We start from the raw sequence: 17,636 nt of genomic DNA on the forward strand, positions 1-17,636 counted from the left end.
CCCTAATCTAAAATGTATTTTCATCAAACTAAAAAAGATAGATTAGATTACAAAAAAATATTTCAACTTTCAATCTGGGTTAATAATGTTAAACTCACCGTATTAATACATTGATAATGTACGATTTGGGAGTGGATGAATATGTATACTACAATTCACATACAGGGGTTTGTTATTTTCCATAACAAAGTATTTATGTGCATGAAGGGAGGGACCGACTTGTTGGAACATCTCCGGTCCATGTACGTCTTTGGAATGTTGAAGGAAGATTACACGGACAAAAGAGAAAACATGCAAATAGGTTAAAACCAAGGAGAATGTTATTGTGAGGCAACTGCAGACAGCTTATCCTGATTCCATCTAATAACGTGGAAAGTGGCACTGATTCACCAATAAGTCATTAAGAGGTATATTTTCTGCAGAGTCACATTAAGTACAGTAAGTCTAAGTCTATTAGACCTGCCAAACTGTATTGATCTGCAGATCCTGCTTTACTTACTGTCACATAGAATAAATGTATCTATTTTCTAAATCCACAAAACAATTTAAATTTTAAATTTGCACATGTGATACATACCTCACATACTATGTACAAAAATCCTTTGGCAACATTCCAGTGTTGTATGGGTACATTTATTTTATTCAGATAAGCATACTGAGGAAGTTAACCTTTTTTAATGAATAAATAGCTTAATATAGGCAATGTATAGTCAGTTCCACGGGCAATACTAACTTAGTACCACCAAGCTAAGCATAACATTCCTTACTTTCAAAAAAGAATACATGAGCATGTGGCTGTGGTAAACCTTACATCTGACAGGCCTATGTATGATATTCTGTGACGGAATTATGACTTTTAAATTGTCTCTTTCATTTCAAATCCCCTAATATGAGCCATAAAGGAAATATTAAATATCATTCCCAGATTGGTATGCTAAATTAAACACAAAACTGTGGGGTGGGGTCATATTTATTTATTTTATGCGGCATGCTTGTCTTAATGTATAACCTACATTTAACGTAAAGCTGTACAAGCTTAACCTGTATACTAAGACATGAATTGTTCTGTCCTTGGTGTTTTTCACAACATCAACACACACTGTAGTCTAATAGCTTATGAAACGTATTCTGCAATCAATGCTCTGAGGATATTGTGTTATGTTATTATTTATTTATTATGCAGTATAATCATCAGACTATTTATACACACACTCAAATCAAATTATTTTATTATATTTAATTTAAGAAAATGGTAAATTTGCACTACAGCGAATAACCCTAGTGGAGAGCACAGCCGGTGATGGAGACAGTCAGGGGAGTTTCCGTGTCGATAGCAGCAGACCTGACTGACACTCTCTCACTTAGCTAGCCTGCCAGCTAGCTAGCTAGCTGTACAATCCCCCATTGGTCACGTCTAAACTAAGCTAACTACTTTATCTTCAGATATCCACCATGGATTTGAATATTATCTTGTCACAGCTTGAAACTGACAACGACAAGGACATCGAGAAACTTCTGCGGCAGTACAATCGAGAGGTGAGTCGCTGCTCTGCTCCTTTTTACCAACCAAAACAAACGGTGGTGCTAACGTTTAGCTATCTAGCTTTACAGCTAACTCCGAGTTAGCGTTAGCTAGCTAATGCTAAACATCTTACGAGCAGACTAAGCTAAAATGTTGGCACTATCCTGTTTTATCTAATGTTGCACCGTTAAACGTCACACAAAAATGCGAATAAGCCCACCAGAACCTTCATACGTTGTTTTAACAACATCAACGTAGTGCTGATAATGCTAATGCAGTCAGTGTTACTGGACGTAGTTAAATAGCGATATAAGCATATTTCTTTTATTGGAGGTCCCTGGTAAGAGACTGGGGTTTATTTATAGTAAGGCATGTTTGTTGTGTGTCTGTGGCATATCAGGCTGAGTTGTACGGTGTCCACATTACAATGAGCATCTTATCTGTTTCAGAACAGTCGCACCTTCAGTTTTGACCAAAAGGAAGAAAACCTGCGGAGTGTGAGTACTAGCTAGTTATCTGAGCAGTTGGTTATTAGACTACCATTGTAGCCCAGTTGGATTATAATTGTCACTCTGTCATTGCAGAAGCTGTGTCAGGGTGTGTTGTCAGTTCTTGGGAGGCAGGTGCAGCCCAGCTGTCAGAAGACATGTCTGGAGACACTCCGCATCCTGTCCAGAGACAAGCGTGTCCTCTCACCTGTAGCCACCAGGGAGGGCATCCTAATCCTGGGGGGAATGGCGAGGTTGAGTGCTGGAGAAAACGGAGATGACAACCACCAGAAAAGCTCTCAGGACGACAACCAGTCGGATGAGAAGGAGAGGGTGGTGGTGGAGGCCTTAAAGTGCCTATGCAATGTGGTGTACAACAGTCCTGCGGCTCAGCAGGTTAGTGTAGACGTGCAGCTGGCTCATGGCCTGTGTGCCAGCCTGAAAATGGCCCGCACATGGCACCATGAGGTTGGCCTGTTCACACTGCGCCTTCTCTTCCTGCTGTCTGCACTGAGACCTGATGTGAGAGTGATTTTGAGGAGAGAATGGCATGCTGTGAGACTACTGACAGAGATGCTGGAGCACACCCTGCACGTGAGCTGGGTTGGTCCCTATGAAGCTGCATGTCCAGATCCACAGGCCCTGCCCATGCCTGCAGAGGACAATGAGAGAGCAATGGAGGCACTCAAAGCCTTGTTCAACCTCACACTGTCTGACGCTGGTGGTGAGGTGAGTGTGTAGTGGTTATGTGTTGTAAGTCTGTTGCACAATAGTCATTTGGATGTGTTGTTGCTGACTTGTTATTAAGTATGTATGGATGGATTAAGAAGAAATGAAGTATGCATTACCTTTTTCTGGCTTGGTCATTTGCTCAATTACAGATTTGACTGTCCTTGTTCAGAAAGATCTGCACCCCCCACAACAGCCAGATTATATCAATCTCTAAATTCAGAAAATGTCCTTTTGAGAGTTGGCCAATCCCAAGTGTCTATCCACCACTTATCCCCCTTTTTTCTAAAGAAATGAACTGTAACACATTAATAACTACATGTGATCACATGTAAATCCGATCTGTCACCAATATCCAATCCAGAATAGGCCTCTTTCACTGCAGCCATTTTGAATAGTCATAGTAGAAAACGCACAGCTGTTGCCAATTACATTAAATAATGCTTGGTTCTTTTCAGGTGTCTTTGTAAGTTGTGACAGTGAGCCAGCATAAACAATACCAGAACCCTGAAACTGGAGGGGCGAAATAGATTTCATCCATTAATAATGTTATTATTAACACCTTTTTTTGCTTTGACAAAATGTCTCTCTTTCATAGGGAACACACACACACACACACACACACACACACACACACACACACACTCACAGGCAAAAAAAAAGATATCATTTTATCCTGTGAATGAGATGGGACTATATTTGGTACATGCTTTTGCACCATGTGTCAAGTCTTATATTTGGCTGTGACGGATTTCTAAAAATCACTAGCAAACCTGGCAGTCTTGCTACATTTTATGCAATTTGGACTGAATTTTTTTACCTCATTGTTTTGCTTTACCTCTAAACAATGAAACTCTGTTTGGAATTCATGTTCTGGTACATCCTTAATTTGATAGGAGGATGACCACCAATTCCGACTCATTGCGGCCATCCTGCGTCATCTGTTGATGCTGAAGACTGAGACAGAGGAGAAAACAGAGGAAGCACACAGGTGGGAAGTCTGTCCTTTACTGCTCTTAAAGGGAACACATTATGAAAAAACTCACTTTTTCAGTGCTTGTGAACATGCATTTGGTTATCTGGAGTGCCATACTTGAGGACTGCTTTTGCAAAGGTGCGGCATATTTTTTTCTCAAGCCAATCAGAACAGATTGGGCTTTTTGAGAGGGGGCCTTAAAGAGACATGAACTAAAACTAGAACTGTATTCAGACAGACAGCATGACATAAGATAATGTTTATTAACCTAAAAGCATGAAAACATGTTCTAGTAGAAACCCCAAGTACAAGTATGAACCTGAAAATGAGCATAATATGGGACCTTTTAATATTTGAATCTCTTTTGGTTACCTGCACCGTGAACAGTGAATGAAGGCGCCCTGCACTTTCTAACCTGTCAAACTGCTCAAACTTCATTTGAAACTTATTTGCATAGAAAAGCACTCAGACTGACAAAGTGCTCCTACCACTCAGCTAACCAATATAAGCACCCCTCTGGACAAACACTGAGTATCAAGCAAGCAGCTGCGAATGAGAGAACAGCTCACCACAAATTAAGACTTACAAGCTGCAGTCTGATAGCAGAATGCTCATTGGAGCCTAGTTTTAGTGTTTTTTCATCTTCCTCTCTTAGCTGTCGTAATACTGCAGCAGTAACTTCTTCTCATGCTAATTTAATGCAGGAATGCTAAGAATCTGTGGCCATAAACTTTAATTTACACAGTGACATATAAAAGAGAATGATTTATCTCTTGACTTGTCAAGTTAGAGGCTGTACTGGTTATGGGAGTTTGGCCAATTGACCAACCAAACTTTGTCTGTCACATGGAAGTATGTGACAGAACTGATCTAAGTGGAGTAGGGGAGTGTGAACGGGTAAAGTTTTTTAAATTTTTTATAAAGAAAGCCAAATAACTAGTGCTATCAAACGATACAAATATTTAATTGCATAATGTCATAGGTAACTCACAATTAATCGCACATTTTTATCCATTCTAAATGTCCCTTGATTTGTTTTTGTCCATTTATTTTCTTCTCAGTTTAATACTCTGATCAACATAGAAATGTAAATAGTAAATTGGCTTGCTTAGTTTTTCTAACGTTATTAGTTGTTGCAACAGCATGTGAAAAAAACTTCAAAGTTTGCTAAGCCAAAAAGAACGTTAATCTCTCGATTAAAAAAAAAAAAAAGTATGCCGTTAAAATGGGTTTGCGTTAACGCCGTTAATAACGTGTTTAACTGACAGGACTAAAAATTACATTAAGGCAGGTTTGAGGTGTTTAAAAATCAGAAGTAGATTTAAAATCTGTGTGCAACACGCAAATAAGACATTTCAGATTTTCCTTTCCAATCACAAACATCTTTGCACTACAAGATTACACTACACCCTAGCTAGGGCTGGTATATGGAGAAAATCAAATATCACAATATTGATATAATCTCGATATATTGCGGAGCTCTAACCCTAGCAAATAGCAATACTGAGATTTTCTCTCCAGCTTAACACATTTATTTCACTTATTATACTTGGTATTTCACACCATTTCTGAATTTTTTGTCCTCCCAAGTTTTTCTCATTTCTTGTCTGTTAAATGTTTAGACAAAAAACAAGAGGTGGTTTGGTCATTTGCCATTAGGGATCCTTGACTTTAGAACAAGTTGTCTCAACAAAATGGTCCAAAACTGCTGATTTCATGTGTCCCTTTTTTACTTGACTGTTAAATCTAAAGCATTTAGTATGTCATTTAGAAATTAAATTTTTTTATTTTCAGCCATGCCATCAACCTTCTGAATAACCTGCCTGTGTCCTGCCTGGACGTGTTAATCGATGTGCCTGTACAGGGAGGACTAGAGATATATGGTGGGAAAAACATGGACATTGTCCAGATGTTAATAGACTTCATGGAGAAAAGGATTGACAAGGTAATGTATATGTTCTGCAGCAAATACAGAGAGAACTGGCTGTTGTTAACACACTGAAAATTCCATTTAAGAATATGATTGAAGACATTACAGTATAGTGCCAGTGATACCAGTGGAGTAGATGTACACCTGATGTAATTGACACTACAGGACATAACAGAAATATTTTGCACCTACATGTAAACTAAGATACATATATTTTAAACATAAGTACATTCTGACACTGCATGCCATTCAGTTTCTCATTCCCTTTGCACCACTGATCAAAATCTATCCACTGTTGCACAGCTTGTGAAGTGTTTGTGGTTTGTGTCACTCCAAGCAGGGCTCCAACTACAAAGAGGGTTTGACTCCGGTGCTCAGCCTTTTGACTGAGGGATCCAGACACCACAGGGAGATCCGCAGATATATCAAAGCTCAGGTACAGTAGCTGCCACTGGATTTGAAGTAGACAAATCATGCTCATTTTCAGATTTATATATACTTTCAGACAAATAAATAAATATTATAAAATAATCTGAACTCTTTATAATGTCTGCATTTCCAGGTACTTCCCCCACTGAAAGATGTGAAGATCAGGCCAGAGATCGGCACCACCACCAGAAACAAGTTGGTCCGCCTTATGACCCATGTTGACATGGGTGTGAAGCAGAGCGCTGCAGAGTTTCTCTTTGTCCTCTGCAAAGAAAGCGGTGAGCAGTGGTCGGGTCATGGGAGGAACAGGTGGCACAGCACACCAAATGAGAAAATATGAGAGTGAGAGAGGAGGAATGTCTAGTTGGATGCAAATGATGAAGTGACTGCCAGATGCATTACTGCTGCATAACTCTATAACTACAGCACGGCTCATGCTCCAGCGAACATTTACATGTAACTTCACAACCTTGTGTATTTGTGGTGTTGTCTTGTAGTGGACAACTTGTTGAAGTACACAGGATATGGAAACGCAGCAGGACTCCTTGTGGCTCGGGGACTCCTCGCAGGAGGGAGAGGAGAGACTCAGTACTCCCAAGATGAAGACTCAGACACAGAGGAATACAAATCTGCTAAACCCTTGTGAGTGTGCTGCACAGGTCTAACAATAAAGCATTGATTAATGTACAGCTGCAACACATTTGTGCATTATTATTGTGTATGCAATAATAATGCACAAATGTGTTGCAGCTGTACATTAAGCTTGCTCATCTTCTTGTTCCAGCATCAACCCCATCACTGGTCATGTGGAGGAGCCGATGCCAAACCCCATCGAAGAGATGACTGAAGAGCAGAAGGAGTATGAAGCCCAGAAACTTGTCAATATGTTTGACAAGTTGTCAAGGTGAATATACTAAACTAGAAATTCAGAGAGCAAATCATTTTATATGTATATTTCATATTTTGATAGTGGACAGTAGAGAGGTGACAGGAAATTAGATGAATAAAATAAGTGACTACATGCAACAAAGGTCCCCGCTCGGGCTCGAACCAGAGATGTTTTAACCACAAAGTTAGCGTCTTAAACCCCCTATGGCAAGAAGACATCCCATATTTAGATATTGTCAGGCTCCACCATGGTCCTAATCTGCAGAAAGAAATTATTTGTTTTGAACATGTCACAATTAAAAAATACACCTAGTGATAGACAAGAAACAAATGTAAGATGCCAAAGAAATATTTGCAAATGAAATGCAACTCATTTGTCAAAAGCTCGACTATGATCACTTTTTCAGCTTGAACAACTGCTGCTTCTCCTGCTCAAATGATTATTATTCATTGTTTTCTCTGCAAAGAGCATGATGTATTTGTGTTGACCTTTCCTTAGTGAGCAGAGGCAAATGTTAGTCAAGCCCAATTCCTGTACAAAGGTAACAGTGAGCTTGCCACCCGGCCAACCGATTCATCGAAGGAAGAATCTCTTGCCGTTATCTGGAGCTTCAATTAGGACAAGACTTTCAGCACGGCGCAGCATTCAGCCCGAGTAAATAGAAGCTGCCGGCACGCCACTGCAGCATCATTACCACCATTCCGTTAATTATCACCTAATTGGGACACACTCGGTTTGTTGGTCCTGGTTCCTTTATGTGCATTCAGGTTTTTGATAACTCATGTATCCTGACTTTATTCTTGTGATTCTGAGGAGCCAGTCAGGGGAAGAAACAGAAGCACAACTAACAACAAAGCAATTTGGGTGGAACGTGGATGAAGAGGAAGAGACACGGTTGAACAAATGCACAGACATAAAAAAAAAAAGATGACCATGTCATTGTTAAGCCAAAGAGGGGGTTGAGCTTTAATGAGGCACGTGTGCCCAGAAGATTCCTTTCCTAGGAAGCATGTTCTTTCTTCTGTTCCTCAGTAAAGAAGATGTGTTGGTGATGGAAAGGTGCTTCATCAGTACAGGCTCTAAGGAGATTGGTCAGAGCCCTGTAAGAATCTGTTCCCCTAACTGCTTAACTGGTACTCCAATTAGCACATATTCTGCACCCCCACCCCAGTCCTCTGTCACTGCTAAGGAAGGATTATTCTTGCACTAATTGGGAGGGATGTTTTTGTTTGTTTTGTCTTTGTGTACTTCTTCATTTTACATTCTGACTTTAACCAGTGATTTAGGGCTGTGGACTGGTGCTGCCTCTGCAGCTATCATCACTGAAGAGATGTTGAAAAATATATACCATTAATGATGATGTATCTTCACATTTAACCAAACCACAGGTCTCCTCCATCTCCTGTCAAAATAATTTAACCGGTAGTTTTTTCAGGATAAGTTATATTTAATTGGAGGAATCAGTAGGACTTACATGGCCATTTATTGTTGAATCTCTTTACAAATTAATGCAAATGGGTCCTTTTTAAATCTTTGGTGGATAATTCTCTGATAAATCATCTCAGAAGGAGTGGTGACACACAGTGCAGGTATAATTGGATTAGGATGAAGGGGCAGCCAGGGCTTTGAGGAGATTAGTTGAGCGCTGATCCTGTAATTATACTGCCAGATGGGAGGAAGGGAGAGAGGATGGCTCGACAGGGGCAAGTGTCAATGAAGGGGGGTTGTAGAGTGAGGGTCCTTGAGTTCTGAATGTGAGAGAGTAAAGATGTACAAGTGAAAGCCCTCTTAAGACTGTCCGTGGATACAAAAGGTCCTGAACAAAGTTTGGTTTTGTTTACATTGGAAATATAATTGATATGTTTTAAATGTACCTCCCTCTCTCCATCCAGAAAGGGGGCATCTATGATGTTTTACTTTTTGTGTCTACAGGCAGAATGTGATCCGGCCAATGGGGGTCAGGCCTGACGGGACGTTAGCACCTCTTGAAGAAACTCTCTGTGATCCACCCGAGGACTCGGGATCAGACTCCGACTAGTACACTGCACATTTAGGCCACATTTTTCAGGCTACGCTTACTTGTCTCCATCACATCTGGAGCTGTGTTCCATTTCATGGTTTCGATCCTTTTAAAGGAAGGTGCCCATGAAGGTGGGTCCTTTCAGAGGCACTAAAAGCTGGCCCAACCAGTCTGTCACTAAGCAGATGTACCTGGGAGTTGGAAGATCCACACATCGTACTGATCCCTCCTTATAAATCATACTCTGTTAACCTAAACGTAAATTGGCAAATACTACAATGTTTGGATCTATAGTCACGACTGCTCTCACAGACACCCAAACTAATGCTGAAATTTAGGATGCGCTTATAAACTCGTATCACCAGGACATTACTCTAAATTCACAAAGTTTAAAGTTTCAGTATCTAAGTGTTACAATTGGTGTCCAACTGGCAAATGGGGCATCATATTAATGGTCAATTTATCCATTAAACTTCCATGTATCTGTAAGTTTGGTTTAGTTTAAGCAATATATAACATATGCCGGCCCATTAGGGCATATCCACTCTAGTGATCCAGCCCTGAACTGGGACACAGCTCATCATGTCCCAGGAAACTCTAGAGGCCCTGTCGCAGCAGTAAGACTTTCTCCAAAGTGGAAATGGACTTGATGTGTGCCAGAAAGACTGCGGTGGCATCATAATGCATAGGAGGCCTCCATGGTTACTGTTGCACCTTCCTCATCTATTTTACCGCTCCCTGAGTTGAAAAAAAGAAAGAAATAGCGGTAATAGAATTCTTTGCTGGATCATGTGTATCGCACTGAAAGCTCTTTTGGTATGGTTTAAGTGTCATCGGGTCTGAATAATCATTCCTTCACCTGTGCTTTTGTTTTTCTTTTGTTTTTCTTTTTTTTCTGCTACATAATGATTTTGTCCACTCTATATTTCTAGATGATTCAAGTGCACATTATACACACATTTAAATGTGAAATCATTGAAAACTGTTAACAATGAACTTAGTTGTTGGTTTAAAATCATGAGGCCTGTCCAATATGGACCACAGGATTGATGTACTGTATATTGAGAAATCAGGCACCGTCTGTGTGGATAGATTGAACTTGTAGCTCACAGTGAGTCTGTTTGGTTGTGTAGTTATGATGAATGTTGCACACCAGTTAGTCGCCAATGAAACCTTCTGATATCAGGGCTTGCTGGTTTACTGTTATCACTGAAAAGTGTTTTTAACAAAAAGACTTTAGGAGAGATGCAACATAATCGTGAGGTGGACAACGAACAGACTTTTTCTGCCTGTAGTGGACTATTGACAAAGAAATGTGTAAACTGTAATGATTGTTTTCTAATCCATTTTACTTTTGCCAAATCTGCATGATGTTAAATCAGTTCTCAGTGATGTGGGGGCTTTTTCTAGATTTAAATTTTTGCTAATTTTATACAAATCCACAAGTTTACCGTCTTGTATAAACTGAATATTTCTTTGTGTTTAGTACAATTTAATTAAATGTAAAAGCTGCCAGTTCTGAAATAAGTCATGGTTGGTAGATTTGGCTCCCCAACTAACTGAAACCATGCTTTTGGATACTATACGTACAAATTGCTAATTACAATCCAGAGAAACAGAATATTGCTTTAACCAGAGATGATAATGTCATTATTACAAGAATCCGTGACAGTTCACTCGTTTTAATAGTTAATAATCATGTACACACAACTTTTTTTTTTTAAAGATTATTTTTTGGGGCATTTTAGGCCTTTATTTGATAGTACAGTTGAGGACATGAAAGGGGAGAGAGAGGGGGAGTGACATGCAGCAAAGGGCCGCAGGCCGAATTCGAACCCGGGCCGGCTGCGTCGAGGAGTAAACCTCTATATATGGGCACCCGCTCTACCAACTGAGCTATCTGGGTGCCCGTACACACAACTTTTAACCTATCACCACTACTGCCTACTCACATGCACAATAACTCGGATAACTAGAATAAAAGAAATATTTAAATTAGTCGGCCTCGCACAGGAACAAAATACTTAACTTAGAGTTGCCTTCCTGAATTTCTTGTGAATGAGGACATTGTTTTTTCAGCTTGGAAAGCCATGAAAGGTCTGATATACAGACGAGTCAAATTAAAGAGAAAACTAACATTACGTGTCTAAGCCAGTAGGACAACCTTCACAAAGATCTGGTGACTGCAACGGGCCAGAGCATAAGTTTCGCTAAACATTCATTCATCGAACCGTTCAGTGGCAGTTATGTTTTTCCATTTCTTTCTTCAAGTTTGTCCCTTTAAATTTGTCATGCATCTGTATCACTGTTTTTTTCCTCTTGTGTAAATGCCTTTGTTTTCCTTACACACTCCTAGTTGGATAAATCAAAACTGCATGTTTATCACTTCTCCATCTGGACATATGCTAATAATTTTGTTCTTTTTGCACTTTATATACTGTAAATAGCACCACACTTATTTTATGTAGTGAGGCTTTTTGAAATGTTAATAAACTGGAGAATAAGAATAGTTGTTATTTTTACCCATACAGTACATAAACAGAATTGAAAAAAATAAACATAAGATGCAAATTACAGAATGCTTTTATTAAATATAGTTTAAAATACAGTGTTGTCCTGCTATATAACATTAACTAGTTTACTGACAGAACGTATAAAACACCTGAAGAAACATTTATAAAAGGCTTTAGAAATACATTTACTAGTATTCTGGATGGTCCCTCTGTAATAAGTGGTTTAAATATGATTGTTAATAGCTTGATAAACTGATTTGTTTTATTTACATATGAACATAGCATGAACATGACACACTGACTCCAAAAACATTTTCCCACTAGAACTTAACCAGATGGAAAGTAAAGTGTGTATATAGTTAACAGGGGAACAGTCTTAGTCTGAACTAAGGACAGAGAAAACCGTCCCCAACATTTCCAATGCCATCATTTATGAAACATGCGGCGTCAGTTGCTCAGGCTGGATGATGTAGAGCTCTTGCTGTCTGTCTCGGAGTCTGTCTCCTCGCTGCTGCCGCTGCTGGATGCTCGTTGACCTCCTGGTCTGGACCTGGATGTCTCCATCCCACCTGGAGGCTCTGGAGCTCCTCTGCTCTGACAAGATGTCTGTCCGCTTACTGACCCAGGGCTGCTTATTAATGTAGGGATGCTCTGTAGAAAGGGAAATTATTGCCATAGTCAGCACAAGTGTTTTAACATAGAGCCCAAAGACAATTAAAGGGGAGCTCCACATATTTTACACAACAAAATACGTTAAGGAGTACTACTTAGTCCATTTACATTTACTGCATATGTGGCTCCAGAGGGGGTGTGAAGTCTGATTTTATTTTTATTTATTTTTTAATAAATTGATAAATTGCTTCAAGTGCTGTCATTTGAGTGCACTTCAATAAGAGTTGAAGACTGCAAGTTTGAAAATGAAGACAATAGGGGTGTGTGGAGTTAAAGGACCTATGTAGCCCACTCTTCATCTTTGCTCAAGGATTGAGGCTACATCACCACTGCTTTCATAACACATAACACACCTGAATCTCTGACTGAGCTGTTGGCGGTCGAGTTATTGCATTATGGGTAGTCTCGCATTGCCAAACCTTCCTCCACAGTACTGGGGAGGGTCTGGCTAAACCACACACAGCATTTGTTTTAAACCAATCACAAGTGCCTTGGGCGGCGCTTTGCACCGGACACAATAACAGTGCCTCTGCTGAATAGCTTGTTGGAACATGTGCTCGTTCTAAAGTAGTTTTAGCCGTGCAACAGAAATCTTTGATTCAACAGATTGTTTAGAAAGATCTGTTTACTCCTCATTAAGTTTAGAGTTTAGGATGCCAACACAAAGAAAGCTAAAAGGTGACATCCGGTACAAAAATGCCAATTGTTCCAATCCCCTAAATTAATCCTGGTCGGTATCTACTATATCCAGTGTATGCACCAAGGAAACAGGAAAAAACAAAAACTCTGGTTCTGCGTTTTTTTTTTTTTAACTGTCCATTGTGAGTACGACAATGTTTTGAGGAGCGCAATGCCAAATTGTCGGGGTACTCTTAATGATTCCACTGCCTTGGATTTATATTTATATATCACGTGTTCCCCACTTTCCCTTTTAATTTAGCAAAAAATAAGAATAATAAATAACCCAGAGACTTATAACTTCATAAATAACCTGAAGCTATTTTTTTATTTTGATAAAAGGCCTTGTGTTTGAAATTGAACCCACCAATATTTCCTGACTCCTCATCAGCTCCTCAATCTCATCGTTCCAGCCAAGCGTTTCAGCAAACCTCCGCACTGTTTCCTCCAGGTCACCCAGCTCTATGTGGTCTCCTCTCCGCAGTGGGACCTTCTCAAAGGGACCCACAGCATGTCGGTTCAAGAGGAGACGTGGCACAGTGGACCGCACAGTGTTCACCAGGCTGGCAAAGGGCTCAATCTGAAACAGCAAGCTTTATTTACTCTATCTACTCACAAAATTTATTGGAACCCATTTAAAGATTGTACTGAATGTAGATATTAGACACGTTTACCTGTAAAGATGTGCCCATAATGATTAGCAGATCTGCTTTGGGGAAGTCTTTACTGTGGAGGAAATACTTCGTTGGAAGGTCCTCTCCAAAAAACACAACATCAGGTTTGACCGTTGCAGAGCAGAATGTGCATTTGGGGATGTTGTCGTTCATTATGGCACGCTGCAAAAAAAACAAAAGAAGAAAGCATTACACCAGCGTCAAATAAAGTGAATTACTGTTCAAAATTGGAATGTTTTTTTTTAACATGGGGTCATGTAAGACATACCTTAGCCTCCTCAGCCGAGTATGCTGTGTAGCACAGGTGACAGGAAGCAGTGGCAAAACTACCATGAGCTTCCACAAGTTTGTCATCTGGGATGCCACACACTGTGAAGAAAGTTATAAATGTCAACGGATGTTAAGAGCAAACTAGGACATCCAAATTTTGAAAATAAAACAGACTGGCATTGACAGGGCAGCTGTCAGTACTACACAACTACTTACTGGTTGTAAAAAACAAAAAGATTTGCACACATCCATTATGTTTTCAGGTGGTGCGTTCAGGGACTTACTGTACAGGTACAGGAATGTGGTTATTTTTACATTCTATTAATATTAATTATATATTATACCGGTGGCGGTATGTTTTCCCTGATAATTAAAAGTAAATGTCTTCAATGACAGTTAACCATTTCTATTTGCTTACATGTACGTTAAAAATTCGTGTAGGATAGGGCTTGAAAGGGATGCATTTGGATTTTACATTTACCCGCTGCATGTGAAACGTTTGGCTCATTTAAAAATTGAAAATCTTTTCAGTACAGAGTTGTTGCTGTATGTTCCCTTTAAAAAAAAGGAGGTCTCACTCACGTTTCTCCAGTCCATCGATGTTCTGGGTGTACATTCGGAGCAGCAGGCCTTTGTGATGAAGCATGCGGATAAAGTAGTGTATGTAGTTTGGTCGGTGGCTGCCAGGATACAGAGCCTTGGCAAGGGAGAAGAAAGGCTGCGGGTCGTTGGAGAAGTAGTCAATGTTGAAAATAGCTTCAGGGTAAGGGATGTTGTACTTCTCCATGTTGGCATAAAGACCTGTTCCTGGAGTTCTGAAAATGTAGAATACAGGCATCTTAACATGTACATTTTGGGCATTATGGTAATGCTTCGACGAAAGAGCAGCTTACAAGAAATGTCCTACTCGTAATTTTTTTTCAGGAAGGTTTCCATATCCACTAAACAGGTTAACAACTCATATACTGTAATAGTAGAAGATGAAGAGAAAGATGAGGATATCGAGAGAACAAAACCCACAAACAACCAACCTAAAGTCTGGGATGCCGCTGGCTGTGCTGATTCCTGCTCCGGCCACCACCACTACATTCTTACAGCGGCCAAGCTTCACCAGTCGAGCCACAGAGGCTAGACCGACCCGGGATGAGGACTTGGCTGCTAACGCAGATGGACTGCCCAGACTAGATATGGACCCAAAGGACTGACCAGCTTGCACAGGGTCACAGCTACCTTTGGACATCTTTCCTTCACTGGAGAGCAGGACAAGAAAAGACATAAAACATCCCGATCTAAATAGGACAATCCCTGACATAATTCCTTGCAACAAAATTATTTTACAATGTATACCCAGAGGTATATAATGACCCTATGACTACTACAGGTACTTTGCGGGCAGCAACAGTTCAAGACAGATATTGGGGGAAAAGAACTATATATAAATAACAGATGTGGAGGGATGCCTGAATTAATTTAACTTCTAGACTCATTTATCTTCTAGTCAGTGCAGTAAACTGAAGGAACTCCTTTGTATCATGTCCTAAATGAAAAACAGAGCCTCACTCACTGCTTGTTGTCTCTCTTTTTTTTTTTTAAACATTCAAAACTTCTGGCATGAGGTATTGCAAGAACTATGAAATTCCTTGGGTTTTAACATTGGGCTGAGGAAAACACTTAAATGCTGTCCTCTGTTAGTGTATTAAATGTAGCCATTCTGTCATTTTACAGTCATCATTACACATGAACAGCATATTTACTTAAGTAAGTAAGTAAAGTTTATTTATATAGCACTTATAAATCACAAAGTCCTTCCCAAAAAGGGGAAATACAATAAAGAAAATACATGCAAAGGAAAACCGGTCCATAAAAACCCTTTTTCTAATTCTAAGTAAAAGCCTGTTTAAATACTGTTTTTTGAAAGAATCAACAGAATTTGAACAACGTAAGGAGAGGGGCAGTACATTCCACAGCTTGGGTGCCAGTGCATGAAATAATCCATCCCCTCTGGTTTTAAAATGAGTGCGGGGGACCACTAACAACACCTGACCTGATGACCTCAGACTCCGGGAGAAAGTGTGACGCTGTAGCAGGTTAGATACGTGAGAAAAAGGCTCTAAAGGTAAGGACCAGAATTTTTAAATGAATTCTAAATTAAACTGGTAACTAGTGAAGTGATGCCAAAACAAGTGGGATGTGCTCTCTTTTGCGAGTTAAAAGCCTTGCAGCAGAGTTCTGAACAGCCTGGAGACAGTAGAGCTCTTTCTTGTACAAACACGTAAAAAAGACTGTTACAATAATCTAAACGAGATGACAAAAGCATGGATGATCATTTCCAAATCAACCTTTGAAACCAAAGATATGCTCCTCAGTTGGAAGAAGCAGTTTCTAATTAGTTACATAAGCTGCTCTCAATAAGTATTGTACAGTGTTGTGCACATTATTTTTCTGTGTCTTATTTCCTAAACCTGCTGTAATGTTTCCATTTTTCCGCTAGGAATAATAAAAGAAACGGGCAGTGTCATTCAGTTCCTCCACCACTTAGATCCAGACTGAACTATCAACTATTGTATGGATTAAGATGAAATTTTGTATAAACATGCACGCTACCCCGTGGGTGAAGTCTGCTGAGTGCTGGTGATGCCCCGACTTTTCTTCTACTGTCACAAGCAGTGTTACTTTTCCTGTGAAATATGTCAGTATGTATTTGATAGACTGGCACAAGATATTATACAGACATGCATTAGTTTCCACATGATAATCCGAATGACAAATTTGCATTATTCATAAATCACTAATTGGCAGTACCAAACTTTTTTTTTTTTTTTGGCAACTATAGCACATTGCGCATCACCACAAGCCTGTAAACACAGAGCCTTCAATGAGGAGAAGGGAGAGCATTGCAGCGCTTGGGAGCGCTTTAAAACCTATTTTATACATTCTATGTTTAAAACTCACAGTAGAAAACAGTAGCGTTTGGGATGCAGTCAGCCTGTAAAATGAAATGAGAATCAAAGATTTTTTTTTTTTTTTAAATCAAAGTTATTTAAAAATTAAATCGTGAACAGGTTGAATTGAGATCGCGATTTTATAACTATTAATTGTGCTGGCCTAGACCACAGGAAAAAAAACATGTGTTCTGGCAGAGTTAAACTATACCATGTTCAAAGAATTACGGTCATTTCAAAATTTGGGACCACTTGTATGTGTGAATTTATGTACTGCATATGCATGCACGTTGTGTTTTTTCTCTCTCGGTTTATTAATGGGTGATCTAACAGTGTGGCCTTCTGCTATGTTTTCATATTTGATTGACTGTAATGTTATCATTTAAAAAAATAATGAGGTAAAAGTTACTACTATACTGTATGTCCCCACCTTGTAGGTAAAGCATCCAGTCCACTCACACTCATCTGACTGAGGTCCTGGGCCAAAGCAGAGTCCGTCTGCTTCCTTCGTTGTTTACCATACGGACCCGTCCCAGAGTCCTGGCTCTCTGTGGGGTCGGTGGGCCTGGTCTGTGAACTGGAGCTGCGGGTCATCCTGGTGACTGGGGGCTGGGAGGCTTTTTTATTCCAGCTGGACCTGGACCTGTTCATTCCAACACCTGCTGACAGCATGAAAAAAGACAAATCATTTAGCCCAAATGAAACATCAATCACTGCTTACGAGCTGTGATATGGGTTTCTTTTCCTCTGTGCCATCAGCACAAAGTGAGATTTTTCCTAATGACGTTCGTTATGAATGTCAGACATTTTTAGTTGTGAGAAATGAAAAATTATTCTAATAACCTTTTTTTATAACTGCACTAATTAGATATTGACTTATTTTCAGTGATTTGCTTTCCATTTG

The 17,636-nt window shown here is 39.7% G+C and overlaps 2 protein-coding genes across 6 annotated transcripts in view; one reads left to right on the forward strand and one right to left on the reverse strand.

Moving 5' to 3' along the window:
* The first annotated feature begins 1,270 nt into the window (after positions 1–1,270).
* ric8b (RIC8 guanine nucleotide exchange factor B) lies at positions 1,271–9,372 on the forward strand. Of its 3 annotated transcripts, none has more exons than XM_034879916.1 (10): positions 1,271–1,536; positions 1,972–2,019; positions 2,107–2,739; positions 3,636–3,730; positions 5,510–5,660; positions 5,983–6,081; positions 6,208–6,352; positions 6,572–6,716; positions 6,859–6,978; positions 8,896–9,372. In XM_034879916.1, the coding sequence occupies exons 1-10, from the start codon at positions 1,453–1,455 to the stop codon at positions 8,999–9,001; spliced, it is 1,626 nt and encodes a 541-aa protein (XP_034735807.1). In that variant the 5' UTR covers positions 1,271–1,452; the 3' UTR covers positions 9,002–9,372. The 3 variants fall into 3 exon arrangements, with proteins under 3 accessions (XP_034735807.1, XP_034735808.1, XP_034735809.1); XM_034879917.1 differs by having other exon boundaries at positions 5,986–6,081; XM_034879918.1 differs by having other exon boundaries at positions 1,321–1,536; positions 1,977–2,019.
* A 1,920-nt stretch (positions 9,373–11,292) lies between these two features.
* Positions 11,293–17,636, reverse strand: part of si:dkey-103i16.6 (SIRT1 domain-containing protein) — a 14,757-nt gene continuing 8,413 nt past the window's right edge. For 2 of the 3 annotated variants that reach the window (XM_034879928.1, XM_034879929.1), the window contains exons 2-8: positions 17,163–17,391; positions 14,822–15,040; positions 14,373–14,605; positions 13,789–13,889; positions 13,521–13,682; positions 13,214–13,426; positions 11,293–12,147 (exon numbers count right to left, since the gene is read on the reverse strand). In XM_034879928.1, coding sequence (XP_034735819.1) covers positions 11,944–12,147; positions 13,214–13,426; positions 13,521–13,682; positions 13,789–13,889; positions 14,373–14,605; positions 14,822–15,040; positions 17,163–17,391 — 1,361 coding nt within the window. In that variant the 3' untranslated portion in view covers positions 11,293–11,943. Of the gene's footprint in view, positions 12,148–13,213; positions 13,427–13,520; positions 13,683–13,788; positions 13,890–14,372; positions 14,606–14,821; positions 15,041–17,162; positions 17,395–17,636 lie in introns of all 3 variants that reach the window. The other variant, XM_034879930.1, reaches the window with a different exon arrangement.

Source organism: Etheostoma cragini, chromosome 8 (assembly GCF_013103735.1).
Source record: "Etheostoma cragini isolate CJK2018 chromosome 8, CSU_Ecrag_1.0, whole genome shotgun sequence".
Taxonomy (NCBI): domain Eukaryota; kingdom Metazoa; phylum Chordata; class Actinopteri; order Perciformes; family Percidae; genus Etheostoma; species Etheostoma cragini.

What these genes read in the sequence shown, in the direction of transcription:
- ric8b (XM_034879916.1), top strand. Translation starts at nt 1,453, where the DNA reads ATGGATTTGAATATTATCTTGTCACAGCTTGAAACTGACAACGACAAG. An exon ending in AAAACAGAGGAAGCACACAG is followed by an intron (nt 3,731 to 5,509) that starts GTGGGAAGTCTG and finishes TTTTATTTTCAG; the next exon opens with CCATGCCATCAACCTTCTGA. An exon ending in ATGTTTGACAAGTTGTCAAG is followed by an intron (nt 6,979 to 8,895) that starts GTGAATATACTA and finishes TTGTGTCTACAG; the next exon opens with GCAGAATGTGATCCGGCCAA.